A 14,745-nucleotide genomic window follows, 5' to 3' on the forward strand; every position below is an offset into this window, starting at 1 on the left:
GCGTGGCCGGGCAGTGCATCCCTCCCGGTCCCAGCGGATGAGCTAATGGAGGCCAGCTGGGTCCCGACGCTTCCCCAGGCCCTGCTCCCAGCCCACAGCTGCAGCCCTTCCGCTCCTGCACAGCCCCTTAACCCCCTCCCTGCCGGCATGGCCGACCCACAGCCCCTGCCCACAGCCCCCCGCCCAGGACATCTTTTGTGGGCAGCCCCCTGCAAACAGTGGGGGGTTTGGAGGCCCTGCATGAGCGCCACCTCTCTCAGGGGTCCCAGCCATGGCTGGGGGTGTCTTGTGCCGGGGGTCCCATCCCTTTGCAGGGCTCAGCCCCTCCTTCCCACCTGCAGGGTCTTACAGGGACCCTCAGTCCCGTGGGCCTTGAACTGCTGCCTGCTCACCTCCAGCCCCATGGGGTGGGGACACCAAGACAGGGAATGCAAGGATGGGGACGTGGAGAAGAGGAATGCTAGGGATACCAGGGACAAGGACACCAGAAACAGGGACACCAGGGATAGCAGTGACTAGAGCACTGGGCAGGGATGCCCAGGGTGAAGATCACAGGTATCCATCTCTCACAGCTGCCCCTGTGTGCAGGGCATTGGGGCGACTGCCATGGGCTGGTGGGGTCAGGGTTGGGCGAAAGAGAGGGTCCAGCAGCCACTGGGACTGTCCAACAGCAGCAGAGTCATATGGAACCTGTGAGAGCTGTGTCCAGGACTGAGCCACTGCCCTGCAGCACTGGGGTGGCTGCCTGTCCCGCACTGGGCAAGGTGCTGGGCAGTGGCACAGGTGGCTCCAGCAGCCTCCCCTGGATCCCTGCACATCTCGCTGGCCTCATCCTCCTCCCACTAGGGCCAGGCCAGGCCCAAACCCTCTTCACAAAAATAAACCACAGAAGGCTAAAAGCGGCACCCTCAGAGCAGCACTTGCAGACAGGGCCTTTGTTCCACGGCCCAAGGGTCCCCCAGCCCCTCACTGCCCTGCTGAGACCAGCATCCCTGTGCCCTTCCAGCATCCCCTCCTCCACCTCCCAGCCTCTCTGGCCTGTGTTTTCCCATTCTCCTCGCCAGTTCCACAGGCTCAGCACATGGCTTCACTCCTTGCTGAGCACCTTCTCTGCCAGCAATGGGCTAGGGAAGGGGCTGCCATGGCTGGGTCCCTCCCCACCAGCAGGAGAGCAACCCCTACCTGCATTTCCAGAAATCAGCATTTACTAAGTTAATAATCATAACTCTTTATTATAAAGATGTATTTACATGAAAGAAATCTTTACAGACACAGGAGATGATCAACAGGGCCCAGCTTAGAGCCAGGGCCCTTTCTTTGGTGTATGACAGAGCTTGACAGAGACCCCAGTGCTCCCCTGCTCCTTCTGTCCCATAAAGCAGAGGGGCCAAGGGCCCCACAGTGTGTCCTGGGTGGGCACCCCACACCACAGGGGTCCCCAGGAGGTGGGTCTGCCAGCAGGAAAGGGACATCACACTCACCAGGGAGGGCAGCTCACCCAGGGTGTGTGATGAGCACCATGGGAATAAATAGACCCGTGACAAGCTGTGTGCTTCCCCCTGGCATGGGGGTGGCGGACAGCGCTGGGGCAGGACCTGCGGGCCCGACGGCGCTCACAGACCCCTGAGGAGAAGCTGCTCCACCTGACAAAGTGCTTTGCGCAAAGCCCGTGGTCCCGGCGAGCCGATGGCCAGGGCAGCCCTGTGCCCACCGGGACAGGGCATCATAGCAAGCCTGGCCCCTCTGCAGGCAACCCACTTCCAGCCGGCTCTGGGAGGCAATGAAGAGGGCAGGAGGCATCCGCCGTGCCAGACACGGCACCGGGACCACCGGGAGCAACCGCAGGGAGGAGGTGGGGCCAGCCGAGGGCTTACGGGGAGACCCCACACTCAGGGCTGGAGGATGAGTGGAGCGGGCGAGGACACGGCTCGAGCGATGGAAGCCGCGTCCATGGAAAGCCGGTGGCAGCCCTGTAACGAGAGCAAGCCCAAGTACATATGAGTTCCCTCCCGGCACTGTCACACGTTTCCCCGCACCCCCACGCCCCGCTGCATCTCACCTGGCTCAGAAGGGCATAGGGCCCTTGTGGGAGAGCCGGGGCCGGGGCCGCCGATACTTCCTCCAGCCCCGGGGCCGCTGCCCGGTCCCACGCCGTGCGCCCCGCGGCCGCACCAGCCTTCGGGCGATGCCGTTCTGCGCGTCCTTCCTGTTCGGCGCCTGCCCCAGTGGCCCTGAGGACATCAGGAACGGCGTTAGACAGGTGTCCCCCCAGGCGGGACAGGGACAATAGTGCCATGGGGCTGCCTGGCCCTGGGCCGGCCGGTTTCCTGGATTGTCCCCAAGTAGACCTATCGTTGCCACGTGCTTCCTGTGCCAGGACGGCCCGGTCACCTGTGCCAAGCATGGCTACCTCATGCGGCCACGGCTACCGGCATCACCGTGAGGCAACGGGGTGCCCAGCCTCTGCCTTCTGCACCAGCCCTCCCCACAGCCACCCCCTTCTCTGTGCCACCGAGACCCTCAGCCCTTCACTCTGAGCCGTTCCCCCGCATCCCTGTGGTGCCTGGTGGTGGTGCTCCCAGCAGAGGTCCCATTCCCCCGGGGCCGTGGAACCCCCGGTCGCGATGCTCTGGTCCCTGAGCACTACTCCTGCTCCCCTGGGTGCCTGTCGGGGATGCTCCAGTCCCAGCACCGGTCCTGCTCCCGCGGGGCGCCTGACGGGGATGCTTTGGTCCCGGCTCAGCTCCCAGCTCCGGTCCCAGCACCTCCAGTCCCATACCCAAGCGGGGCCGGTTGGCAGCCGGGACCGGGGCCGAGCCCTGCGTGGTTCCCGCTGCGGGAGCCGGCGATGCCCGGGGCTGTCACCGCGGCTCCGGACGTTCCCGCTCCCGCTCTGCACGGGGAGCAGGGGCGTTTCGGCTCCATAGAAAGCTCTTTGTCCTTCCCCAGTCCAACGGCAGCGGATCCCGGTGGTACGGGCGGCGGTGCCCGTCCCCCCGCGGCCCCCAGTCCGCGGCCACCCCCCGGCGCAGTCCCCGCGGTCCCCGCTTTCCTCACTCCCTTCCTTCATCCCCCGCTGCCGGCCCGGTCCCCGCGAGTTTTCCGCTCTCACCGGGGGCGGTCAGGACGAGCTCCAGCAGCAGCAGCAGCAGCAGCAGCGGGGCCAGGAGCCGGCGCGGCGCGGCCATGGCGGGGGGCGGCGGGGGGCGGTGGGGGCGACCGCCGGGGGAGTCGCATTTGTAGGCGGTGAGAGCCCGGCCCGGCCCCGTCGCGGCCCGTCATCTGGCCCCCTGGATGAGGGGAGGTGTCCGCCCCCCGCCCCGCCCCGCCCCGCCGCCGGGACACCCCCACGGGTTTCCCCGTTCCGAGTTTGCTGCCTGATCCCTGCCCGGAACATTCTCCAGGGGATCCCCCACCCACAACCCCCTCATCGCATCCCCAGTGCTCTGAGACCACCCCAGCTTGTCGGGGGACCCCCCATCCAGCTCGAATCTGGGACCTTCTCCCAGCCTGGCCCTGGCTGCTGTGCCCAGCCTGGCTCAAGATCCCCCACCCAAGCTGCATCTGGGACCCTGGAACCCAGAATGATCCGGGACCCGCTATTCAGACTGACTTTGGGACCCACGCATTCAGCCTGGCCCAGGACCAGCTGATGTCCACCCAGGCTGGAGTTGGGACCCCCACACCCAGAATGGCCCCCAGACCCCAACACTGCTCCCAGCTTGGCCCGGGACCCCTGCACAGCCAGGATCCAGGATGTCTCCTTCCATCCTGGTCCTGGGACCCCCCCTCTCAGTCTGACTCTCAGATCTCGGGACCCTCCACTTCACCTGGCTCAAGCCCCCCTCCCAGTACTCCCCTTCCTCTGGCACCCAAGGGGGCAGGGGGCTCTTCTTCTCTGCCCCCACCCACAGTGCCCTCCAGTCCCCACCAGCCAGGCAGTGTCTGCACAAGGGTCAGTGTGCGGTGAACTGTCCACAGTCCCCATTTTAGAGGGGAGGAGGAAGAGAAATCAGGAATGACTTTGAGCCCAGGAGGAAGGGAGAGATGGGGGAAGGGGTTAAGGTTTGGGGTTTTTTTCTCATTACCCTGCTCTGATTTGATTGGTGATAAAATGTATAAAAAGGGAGATTTAGATCAGATATTAGGAAGAAATTCTTGGCTGTGAGGGAGGTGGGGCCCTGGCACAGGCTGCCCAGAGAAGCTGTGGCTGCCCCATCCCTGAAAGTGTCCAAGGCCAGCTTGGATGGGGCTTGGAGCAACCTGGTCCAGTGGAAGATGTCCCTGCCCATGGTAGGAGATTGGAACAAGATGGGTTTTAAAGTCCCTTCCAAGCCAAACCACTCCATTATTCCATAATTTTATGGAATTCAATTAATTGCCTCAAAGCGAGTCTGTTTTGCCCATGCCAGTACCTGGTAAGTGACATCCTGGTCCCTATCTCGATCTTTTAGTTGTATTTTCCCAATTGCCCAATTGAGGAGGGCGTGTTGCAGTAGTTTTGGGGGCACCTGGCACCTGGCCAGGGTGAGCCCCCCGCAAGGTGGGTGACAAGTACAACTGCACCCTGGGACAGCCTCTGCCAGTGGGGTGAGAGGAGTTGCCCCAACAGGGTGTGGGGAGAAAGAGGGGTGTATGGGAGGGCTGCAGGAGGGGCTGTGTGGGGGTCAGGGTGTATGGGGGAGGCTGTAGAAAGCGCTGGTCACTGTATTGGATTGGGAGGGGGGACTGTAAGAGGGACTACAGGGGGGTGTGGGGATGTGAGGAGGGGCTGTACAGGGTGTGTGGGTTCCATGTCACAGCCCCACACGTGTCTGTGGTACCACGGCAGGGGCACATCCCCTGAACCTGTTCCAGCCCTGTTGGTTGTGGCCCCTCGCCCCAGGTTCTCCTGCAGCTCCTGCTTCTGGAGCAATGTAGGCTCAGCACTGCCCTCCAGTGCTGTGCACCCCCCAAAGTGGGGGTGCTCCCTCAGGAGGGCCAGGAGCTGGAACCTCATCCCTACAACCCAGCTGCCAAGCTCTGCGGTGCAGTGTGGACTGCCCAGCCCATCCCCTGGATAGACATCACTGGGCACACCCTGCCCGCCAGAGCATCCTCAGAGGTCCTGGCAGCATCCCGGTGCCACCGCTGGCTTCCGCATTCCTGCGCCCGCACACCCTCCCCGCGTCCTGTTTGCCGGGCGCGTCACCCCGGCCTGAGTCACCCCGCGGCCTCTGCAGGTGACGGAAGGCCAACAATAGCCCACAAAGGGAGGATGTCCCCCCAAAGCCTTCCTCCGGCTCGTCTTCGAGGAAACCTCCCGCGGGAGGGACGGGCCCCACCGGACGCGCGGCGGCCAAGGAGCTTCGTCCTGTTGACGCTGGCTCGGAGCGACATGCGGCCCTGGGGGTCCCCAGGGACAGCCCGTGCCACCCCCCGTGCTGGGCGAGGAGGAGGATGCATTGGGGGGCACGATGGCATTGCAGAGCGGAGTTCAAAGGGTAGCAATAAAGGGGGTGAGGACCTCCTGGGAGCAGGGTGCAGCCCCCATCCCCGGCCCTGGCAGGAACCAGCCAGGGAGGACGAGGCATCATTAACGCAGGTCACTAATGAACAGGATGGCATCAAAGTGCTGCCTGACTGTCCCCACGGCACCGCATGGCATCTTTGGGAAGCTGCAGTAACAATCACAGCAGCTTTGGTGTCCCCCTCCCACCTGTGCCTGTCCTGCCCCTTCCTGGGGTCCTCTCAGAGTGGGGGACCAGTGGGTGATGCCAGACACGGGCAGCCTGAGAGCATTCGTGACATGAACTTTCCAGGGCTCAGCCGGAATGACCAAATGGCTAGGGGATCACCCGGCTCTGCTGCCGCCAGAGCTGCAGGGTGATTAGGGACAGGACACAGGGCAGTGGGACACAGGACAGGGGTCTGTGCGGAGCCACGGTGCAGTCCTGGTGCCACCTCGTGGTGAGCAGGGTCCCAGTACCACAGCTGGACAGTCGAATCAGTGTCACAGCAGGTGGAGTGGTGACACTGCTGGACAGGTGGGGCAGGGACACACTAAACAGTGTGGGGACACAGCCGGACAATCCCTGGGGGGTCACACCTGGACAGTCGGCAAAGTGACACAGCCAGACAGTTCAGTGACCCAGCTGGACAGGCACTGCAAGTAAAGATAGGTAAACACCTGTCTGTCCAATAGGCCATGAAGTGCCACTGGGAGGACGGAGCAGCTCGGAGGGTTTGTGGTCACCAAAAACCCAACTTTGTTCAGCCTTGAGGTCAAGCCTGTGAGAGCTGGGTGCAGGGACCCCATGCCCGGGAAGAGGGGATCAAATTCCAAAGATCTTTACGGGCTGTGATGAACAATGATCCTGTAGGGAGTGCTCTGGGAAGCCTGGGTGGGGATGTGAGTCTGTGGGGATAAACTTTTTGGCAGGGCCCATTGCAACAGGTCAAGGCAGAGTGGTTTTAAGTTAAAGAGGATTGGTGTGGATTAGACACAGGGAGGAAATTGTTCCCTGTGAGGTTGGTGAGGTCCTGGCACATGTTGCCCAGAGAAGTTGTGCCTACCCCATCCATGGAAGTGTTCAAGGCCAGGCTGGAAGGGACTTGGAGCAACCTGGTCTAGGGGAAGGTGTCCCTGTTTGTGGCAGGGGGTAAAAACTAGAGGATCTCTAATGTTCTTTCCAACCCAAACCAGTCTGTGACTACATGACTTGTCCTGGCTGGGGATGTGCATTCATCCCTGATCTGTGTCCATGCCAGGGATGAACACTTCCAACGCCTGTGGCAGCAGATCTGCCCCTCTTCCAGCCTTTCTCTCCACAACCAGAGTCACTAAAGCCACTGGAGGACGTACCTGTGCAATCAAAGTGACAGGCCTCAGGGTCAAGGCCCCTTAAGAGGAAGATAATGAGGTTTTAGCAAGGCAGACGCAGGGAGGTGTGGAGCTGATGGGCCTGATGGGACAAAGGTCGTATCCCAGCAGGATCCACCCATGGAGCACAAGTCCCTTTGCAGCTTCAGCAGTGGCTGCTGGTCCTGGCCAGTGGACAGGGCCTGGTGCCCACCTGCATGGTTCAGCCAACACCCTCCTCCTCCTCCACATGTCTCTGCCTATGTAGGGCTGCTCCATTCTGGCACACTGCCCACATGTTCTGCGCCGGTGTCTCCAACCTGACCCACCAAGCACTCCAGATTCATCATCCGTGTTACCCTTGCAGCAGCAGGACCAGGTGCTCCCACCAGGACTGAGGTCACCTTTCAAGTCCTTGTGTGTATTCCTGCTCCCCAGAAAACCACCCCCTGGACCAAGCTGGGCTCAGACATCCTGCTCTGTCTCTCCCAAGTCTGGTCCCTTTTCCATGTCATTGCACAAGTGAAAAGCTGGGATGTGGCACCACATGTTCCATGGCCCCATCCCTCTGCGCTCCTTCCAGACTCTGTCTCTGTCCCATGGGTCCCCATGCTGCTCCATAACCAGAGCTGGACAGAGCAGGAGGAGCAGCAGCATGTCCATCCCTGCTCCTGCAGCCCATGGGTGTCCATGGCAGATGTTGGCCACCCGTATCAAATGCTGGGTGCTCGTACTGGATGTGGTTTGAACCTCAGCCAGCTCCCTCAGGCCAGGGAGAGCCAGCAAGACCTGTCCCCCCACAAAGTACTCAGAACCTGAACCACCATACCCTCTGCAGGTGTATGATGTACAGCCATCTGGACCCCACGACAACTGGTACTGTGCCATCCCGGATCCTCTCCCCTTCTTGCCCCACATCCCTGGGACCTCAGGTCTTCCCTGGGGACACTGGGGAGCTCAGGGCTCCCACTGAGGATATGGTCTCCTTCCCACCCTCTGCTGGATGCTCCATGTCCCTTGAGGTTTGGGGTGAGCGTGAGATGGGCGCTGACGTGGTGCTCGGTGCTTTCCTCTTTTTCCCTGGAGTAAGAGTAGTGCTGGTGCAGGATCACAGGCCCCGTTACTGCAGCTGCAGTGTAAAAACAGCCACACCAAAAAATGAGGGGCCCAGCCATAGCTGGGGGATACAATACTGTGTTTTCCTGTCACCTAGCCGGCTGCAGGAGCCACAGGCTGGGGTGGGTGTCCCTGGTGCTCTGGGTGTCGCTCCAGCTCCCAGCCCTGCTCAGCAGGAGGACGGGCACTATGCCCTGCTGACAGCTGTAATGGTTGGCACTGGTGATGAGGCTCCACAACCTCCCGTGTCTGTCAGCCCCAGCCTCGGGGTGCTAGGCTAGGGACTGCGCTGTGCCAGGGGGATGCTCTGTATGGCTCCATGTCCTGTGGAGGAGGAGGGACAGCGCAGGGGGCTGACTGGCTTGGGGGGTATCTGGCCCTCACCCCAGAGACCCTATGTCAGTTCTCCATGGCACTGGAACATGGGGGTTCCCCAGGGAGCAAAGTCTTTCCCTGACTTCCCCCTGGCCATCAGTCTGTGCCAAGCTTAGTTGGCACACTCCCACCTCTGCTCCTGCAGGATCTTTGGACTTTGTGCTGATTTTGCTGTTTGCTTTTATTTAGCAGCGGAATTCACTTTCCAAAGGGACAACAAACCCTGCTCCCCACTCCCTATATCTGCCAGGGCCTAGTCCCTCCCATCCCGCATCCCTCTGCCCCTGGGGCAAAGGCACAGGAGGAGGGACCAGTCACGCACAGTGTCCCCTTGGCGCCTCGTCCCACCGGGCACGGCCCGGGCAGCCATGTGCTCCCCCCTCTGGATCGCAGCCTGGGCGCTTCTGCTCCACGGTATGGCAGAGGGTGGGCTGGGTGCTGGGGTGGGGCGCCACATCTGGGACTGCCAGGAACCAAATACAGAGAACGTATCCAGCTCGGGTTGAAGCAGGAGTGGGTCCAGGCCGGGGTAGGAGCCAGGCTGTGGCTTGGGGCTCACCCTGCCCAGCTGCCCAATGGATGGGTTCAGGGCAGGTGACAGGTACGGAGCAGCCCCCCTAGGGTGCACAGACCAGGTGCCCAAGGTCCCCCATGCTGAGGATTGTCCCATGGACACAAGCCGTGTTCCTTTGGCCCAAGGTGAGGAGCCATGTGATGGAGAGCTCAGGGAGTGGTGGTGGCACCCTGTGCCAAGAGCCCTAGGGAGAGGCCAGGTCCGGCTGGACACGGCCCCACCATCAGCCAGTTCCTCCTGCAGCCCCGGTGCTGGGATGCTCCAGCCAGGCTCCTGCCAGTCTCTCCCTGCTTCTGGGCGTGATGGGTACCAGCTGCTCCCCATGATGATCCTACTGTACCACGGGCACTGGGAGATTTACTTCCTCTTGAACCAAGGGATGACATTGGTTTTCACGCACTATTCCCAGGGCTAAAAATACTGGGTTTTGCAAAAAGCCCCAAAGCTGGGCTGGCTGGTGTTTGGGGCTGGGGACGAGGGTCACAGCTGCCGGGTGAGGTTCCAGGCTGGAGCAGGGGACCAGCAGGACCCTACGCTGCTGCCTGAGACTCCTGGGTGTCGCCGCACCACAGGCTGTGCTGCAGGGCAGGCGACACGGGCTCCTTCCACCAGGGGTGACATCCGGAATTGCTCCGCGGACCCACCGGTGAGTCTCGCCTCGCTCCCCTTCCCTGTTCCTGAGACCCCCTGCATGGGGTCCCCGCACAGTCTCAGCACGTCTCCCTGTGCCACCAGTACCTGCCACCGACGGCCACCAACACGACGGCGCGTCTGGCTGCGCTGCGGGGCACCATGTGGACCTATGGCGTCCACGCCTATATCGTGCCCTCCACGGATGCCCACATGGTAAGGCAGGAGTTTTCCCCCACCGGGTGGGACGCGCTTCCAGCTGGCGCCCACAGCCACCTCTCATGGCTCCATCCCGACTCCAGAGCGAGTACATCTCCAAGCGGGACGCCCGGCTGGGCTGGCTCACTGGTTTCACCGGCTCTGCAGGTGAGGGCACCCCCCAAACACTCGTGTCACTGCTGGGGGGACTGGCACCTGCCTGGTCATCCTCATTCCCGGGCATCCATGCGCATGGCACGGTCCAAGTCCCTGAGAGCCTCTGGAAGTCCCTGCCAGCCGCAGGGAGAGAGAAAGAGGTGTCCCCTGAGCCCCCACTCCCGTCCCAGGCACCGCTGTGGTGACGCAGGACAAGGCTGTCCTGTGGACTGACGGCCGCTACTGGACCCAGGCAGAGCGGGAGCTGGACTGCAACTGGGAGCTGCAGAGGACAAGTCAGTGCGGGGCAGGATGGGAGACTGCTGAGTCTCCCCGCTCTTAGGACCCTCCCGAGCCCCTGCCACAGCCTCCTGCGGGCTAAGTATGGGGTGGGACGTAGTGCAAACTCGCAGTGCCACCCAGCTCTCTCGTGCAGCTTCGATCGAGTCTATCGGGATGTGGATCCTGAAGGCGGTTCCTGTGGGGGAGAAAGTCGGTTTGGACCCCTTCCTCTTCTCCATCGGTAGGGCTGGCTGACACCGGGGGTCACTCTGTCCACGGGAGGGCAGCCCCTGAGTGTAGATATATCAGGAACCCTGACCTGCGGGCTGCTTACCCCCAGACACCTGGAACAGCTACAGCCGGGCTCTGCACGGCTCCGGCCGGACCCTGCTCCCCGTCGAGACCAACCTTGTGGATCAGGCGTGGGGTGATCAGAGACCCCTTCCCTCCTCCAGCGAGATCTACAACCTCCCAGCAGAGTTCACAGGTCTGACCCCAGCCTCCCTCAGCTGCTGGGCGAGCGCTCACCTACAGCGCTCCAAGCCCGGGGCCACTGTGGTCCCAGCACTGAGCCGACCACTTTCCCGACTCTCAGGGAGCAGCTGGCAGGAGAAGGTGGCTGGGATTCGGCAGCGCATGGAGCAGCACGTGCGACACCCCACAGCCGTGCTGCTGTCGGGGCTGGAGGAGACAGCCTGTAAGTACCCACGGTGCCGTGGCGGTGCCATGGCAGGGGCCTTGGGCTCGAGCCCTGGCGGTGGGAGGGCAGTGGCAGTTGCAGGCACGGAGGTCTCGGAGGTCTCGTTCCTGGCAGGGCTGTTCAACCTCCGTGGAGATGACATCCCCTACAATCCCGTCTTCTACTCCTACACCCTCCTGACCAACACTACCATAAGGTGGGCAGCACGTCCCTGTGGGCACGGGGCATGGAGGGGGCTCACCACCCAGCCCCTTTCCATCCTTCCTTTCCTGAGCCAGCCCCCACGGGACCCTCCTCTCAGCCCCGTTGCCCCCGTTCCCAGAGCCACCACATCCTGCCACGCCCAGCCCCATTGACTGTCCCTCCGAGCTGCACATCTTTCCCAATCCATACCCCAACTCGTAGTCGGCTCCAGGTCACAGCACACTCCCTTCCCTCACAGCCTGAGTTCCTCCCATTCCCCGCTCAGCATCCCTTCTGAGCCCAACAGGTCCCCCCTCTGCTGGTGTGGCTTTGGGGGGACCACAGGCAGCAGGTGACCCCCACGTCTGTGCCTGCCCCATCCCGCACCCTCCCCAGCCTGTTTGTGGAGGGGTCTCGGCTCTCGGTGGCGGCGCGGGAGTCCCTGCGTTCGGGCTGCCCGGGGCCGCTGTGCGTGGAGCTGCAGGAGTACGAGCAGGTGAGCGCCCAACTGCGCCGCTACGCCCAGGGCAACGTCACCGTGTGGCTGGGCACCGAGTACACCACCTATGGCCTCTACGGCATCATCCCTCAGGTAGACACCGAGCCTGGCCGTGGGGCACGTGGGTCCTGCAGGCTCGGGGATGTCCCTGTGTCACCACACTGTGGCCGCCCCTGGGGCCTGAGGGGACAGGTAGCTGTGCCACCTCTCGCCTGCCCTCACAGGATAAGCTGCTGGAGGAGAACTACTCGCCTGTCATGATGGCCAAGGCTGTGAAAAACACCCACGAGCAGAAGATGCTGCAAGCTGCCCACGTAAGGGCTGACCCCCTCTCCACAGTCCCCTGCAGAATGGGGGGGAGACCGGAGAAAGTGGGGTGCTGATGCCCCCTCCCTGGTGCCACCGGGTACCCCCAGGTCCGGGATGCAGTGGCCGTCATCCAGTATCTGCTGTGGTTGGAGAAGACAGTCCCACAGGGCCAGGTGGATGAGTTTTCAGGGGCTCAGCACATCAATGCACTTCGCTGGTCAGTGCTCCCCCCCAGGCCTGCCCTGCCCAGCAAAGGGCAGTCAGGGACCCCCAGCACCTCCCTTCCTCCCTCCTGCCTTCCAGGGCCCAGGAGCACAGCCAAGGGCCCAGCTTCCAGTCCATCTCAGCCAGTGGGCTCAATGCGGCGCTGGCCCACTACAGGTATGGCTGGGGCAGTGGTAGGTGGTGGGCAGAGGGCAGTGGGCAATGGGCGGCTGGGAGAGGGCTCTGACCCCCCTCCCCTTGCAGCCCCTCCAACGGGAGCAGCCGGACACTGTCTGCAAGAGAGATGTACCTCTTTGACACCGGAGGGCAATATCTGTGCGTAGCTTTGAACAGAGATCCCCCCCACCACAGCTCCACACACAGTGACCCCCAAAGCCAGCACTGGGGCTTCATCACCCCCATTCATGTCCCCCCATTGCAGGGATGGGACAACAGACATCACTCGGACAGTGCACTGGGGTGAGCCCACCCCGTTCCAGAAGGTACCGCCCCCTCCCATGTCATCCCCCTGCACTGCCCAGGACACCACTGCACTGCCCAGCATTCCCTGTGGCACTCAGCACCATAGTCCCAGCCAAGGCTGGATGTGCAGGAGTGGGTGTCCAGGCACCACCATGCTCACCTCCCACCCCATGCCCCACAGGAAGCCTATACACGTGTGCTGATGGGTAACATCGACCTCTCCCGCCTCGTCTTCCCATCCAACACAGCAGGTGGATGCCAAATCTGACATTGGGCAGCCTGGCCCTGCACAGGACCCTTGGCACAGGGAGCAGGAGGGCCCGGGGGTCCCCATAGGCTCCTTGGCCCCCAGCCCACCTCTTCATTTCCCAGGGAGAACGGTGGAGTCTTTTGCCCGCCGGGCGCTCTGGGATGTTGGACTCAACTACGGCCATGGGACCGGCCATGGCATTGGCAACTTCCTCTCAGTCCATGAGTGTAGGTGGCACCAGCACCAGTGCTGGGCATGTGGGCCAAGCTACAGGGATAGGGACAAGGACAGGAGCTCACTGGAGGTTTTTCATCACACAGCAGAGCCTTTCTAGGGAGTGGGAGAATAGGGAGTGGGAGAATAGCCACCAGTGTGTGGTGTTCTTTGCCAGGGTGGCCCCATGATCCTTGCCAGGGTGACTACATGGTCCTTGCTGGGATGATCCTATGATCCTTGCCTTGGTGGCCCCATGGTCCTTGCCTTGGTGGCTCCGTGGTCCTTAACAAGGTGGTCCCATGGTCCTTACTGGCATGATCATCCTTACTGGGATGATTGTTGTCATCCTTGTAGAGGTCCTTGTCCTGGTGGCCCTATAGTCCTTGCCTTGGTGGCTCTGTGGCCCTTGCTGGTGTGTCCCTGCAGCACATGCTGTCCCCAGAACTCTAACCCACCACATGTTCCTGCAGGGCCTGTGGGCTTCCAGTCCAACAATGTGCCGCTGGAGGCCGGCATGTTCACCTCCATCGGTATGTCCCAGAATCCCGGCTGGCACCCCTGCTCTCCAGGACAACCCCAGGCATAGAGCCATACCAGGGACAGGGTGTTAGCTCTCAGCCCCACTCAGGGGTCAGATCCAGTCCCACTGGGGTGAGCTGGGGGAGCCTCTGGGCTTGGGAGCTCACCAGGCATTTTCCCGGCCCCAGAGCCTGGGTATTACCGGGACAGTGAGTTCGGGATCCGCATTGAGGACGTCGCCCTCGTGGTGGAGGCGCAGACTGAGGTAGGGCGATGGGGTGGGGTGACAGGGGTGGCAAGGGTGGCAGGGATAGCAGGGGTGGCACAGCATGGGTGCCTGCATTGAGTCAGGGGTGGGGGCAACTCCGAGGGAGTTGGGGACATCCAATGACACCTCTCTATGGCAGCACCAGAGCGGGGAGAAGCCTTTTCTGACCTTCGAGGTGGTGTCCCTGGTGCCCTATGACCGCAACCTCATCGAACTCAGCCTCCTGTCCCCAGAGCAGGTACAGGGGTGTGCTCAGGATGGGGACCAAAGGCGGGATGCGAGGTCAGCACGTGTGGCTGGGGCACAAGGGGGCCTGGGGGGTGGATGCAGCAAGAAACCAGGACCATGGCATGAGGCTGGAAGGGGTAAATGAGGACAGAGCAAGGATGGATGCGTGGATGAAGAGGGGCAATGAGCTCTGCAAGTGAAGCCAGTGGTCAGGCTGTGAGGCAGCTCGGCGGGGGGGCCAAGGGGTAGGGGGGGAAGCATCCAGGCCACAGCCCCCCTAGAGGTCCCCGTGGTGCCTGGCTGCAGACCCGGTACTTGAACTCCTACTACGAAAGGATCCGAGCTCATGTGGGGCCGGAGCTGCGGCGGCAGCGGCTGGAGGAGGCATATCGCTGGCTGCTAGAGAGCACCAAGCCCTTCCCGGTGAGCAGCGCCGGCACGGCCACCGCCGCCGCGGGCACACTGGCCCTCGCCTCGCTGCTCTCGGTGCTGCTCAGCGGGCCGGGGGCCTGACTCCGGACAGACGGCCCCACCACCCCCTCCCACCACGGCCGGGTCTTCCCCCGCCCTCACTTCCTTCCTTTTTTTGTTGTATTCTCTTTGCTTGTTTGTGATTAAACATGAGCAAGGCGGGCCCTGTTGTGCCCGATGTGCTGCGCGCTGCCTCACCAGCGGGTGTAGGGCCCCCAGCCCCACTCCTGTGACCCTGTTTGT

At 62.6% G+C, this 14,745-nt stretch overlaps 2 protein-coding genes across 3 annotated transcripts; one reads left to right on the plus strand and one right to left on the minus strand.

Moving 5' to 3' along the window:
- Nucleotides 1-1,212: 1,212 nt before the first annotated feature.
- APLN (apelin) lies at nucleotides 1,213-3,315 on the minus strand. Its single transcript, XM_085060851.1, has 3 exons — nucleotides 3,113-3,315; nucleotides 2,060-2,231; nucleotides 1,213-1,970 (listed from the first exon to the last, which is right to left on the minus strand). The coding sequence occupies exons 1-2, from the start codon at nucleotides 3,186-3,188 to the stop codon at nucleotides 2,065-2,067; spliced, it is 243 nt and encodes an 80-aa protein (XP_084916977.1). The 5' UTR covers nucleotides 3,189-3,315; the 3' UTR covers nucleotides 1,213-1,970; nucleotides 2,060-2,064.
- A 5,219-nt stretch (nucleotides 3,316-8,534) lies between these two features.
- XPNPEP2 (X-prolyl aminopeptidase 2) lies at nucleotides 8,535-14,664 on the plus strand. Of its 2 annotated transcripts, none has more exons than XM_085059915.1 (21): nucleotides 8,535-8,746; nucleotides 9,479-9,552; nucleotides 9,642-9,752; nucleotides 9,839-9,902; nucleotides 10,082-10,186; nucleotides 10,327-10,413; nucleotides 10,513-10,659; nucleotides 10,768-10,869; nucleotides 10,987-11,068; nucleotides 11,452-11,647; nucleotides 11,779-11,868; nucleotides 11,971-12,080; nucleotides 12,167-12,244; nucleotides 12,332-12,403; nucleotides 12,510-12,570; nucleotides 12,732-12,801; nucleotides 12,923-13,027; nucleotides 13,487-13,546; nucleotides 13,724-13,800; nucleotides 13,943-14,041; nucleotides 14,315-14,489. In XM_085059915.1, the coding sequence occupies exons 1-21, from the start codon at nucleotides 8,701-8,703 to the stop codon at nucleotides 14,348-14,350; spliced, it is 1,872 nt and encodes a 623-aa protein (XP_084916041.1). In that variant the 5' UTR covers nucleotides 8,535-8,700; the 3' UTR covers nucleotides 14,351-14,489. The 2 variants fall into 2 exon arrangements, with proteins under 2 accessions (XP_084916041.1, XP_084916040.1); XM_085059914.1 differs by having other exon boundaries at nucleotides 8,538-8,746; nucleotides 14,338-14,664.
- Nucleotides 14,665-14,745: the final 81 nt, after the last annotated feature.

The sequence above is a fragment of the Lichenostomus cassidix genome, chromosome 4A (genome assembly GCF_008360975.1).
Source record: "Lichenostomus cassidix isolate B80296 chromosome 4A, HeHo_3.0, whole genome shotgun sequence".
NCBI classification, from domain to species: Eukaryota; Metazoa; Chordata; class Aves; order Passeriformes; family Meliphagidae; genus Lichenostomus; species Lichenostomus cassidix.

Excerpts from the sequence above, each read along its gene's own strand:
- XPNPEP2 (XM_085059914.1), top strand. The coding sequence starts at position 8,701 with ATGTGCTCCCCCCTCTGGATCGCAGCCTGGGCGCTTCTGCTCCACG. Across the intron at positions 10,414-10,512 it reads CCCCTTCCTCTTCTCCATCG|ACACCTGGAACAGCTACAGC; the intron begins GTAGGGCTGGCT and ends GCTTACCCCCAG. Across the intron at positions 14,042-14,337 it reads GCCTCCTGTCCCCAGAGCAG|ACCCGGTACTTGAACTCCTA; the intron begins GTACAGGGGTGT and ends GCCTGGCTGCAG.
- APLN (XM_085060851.1), bottom strand. The coding sequence starts at position 3,188 with ATGGCCGCGCCGCGCCGGCTCCTGGCCCCGCTGCTGCTGCTGCTGCTG. Across the intron at positions 2,232-3,112 it reads GCTCGTCCTGACCGCCCCCG|GGCCACTGGGGCAGGCGCCG; the intron begins GTGAGAGCGGAA and ends TGATGTCCTCAG.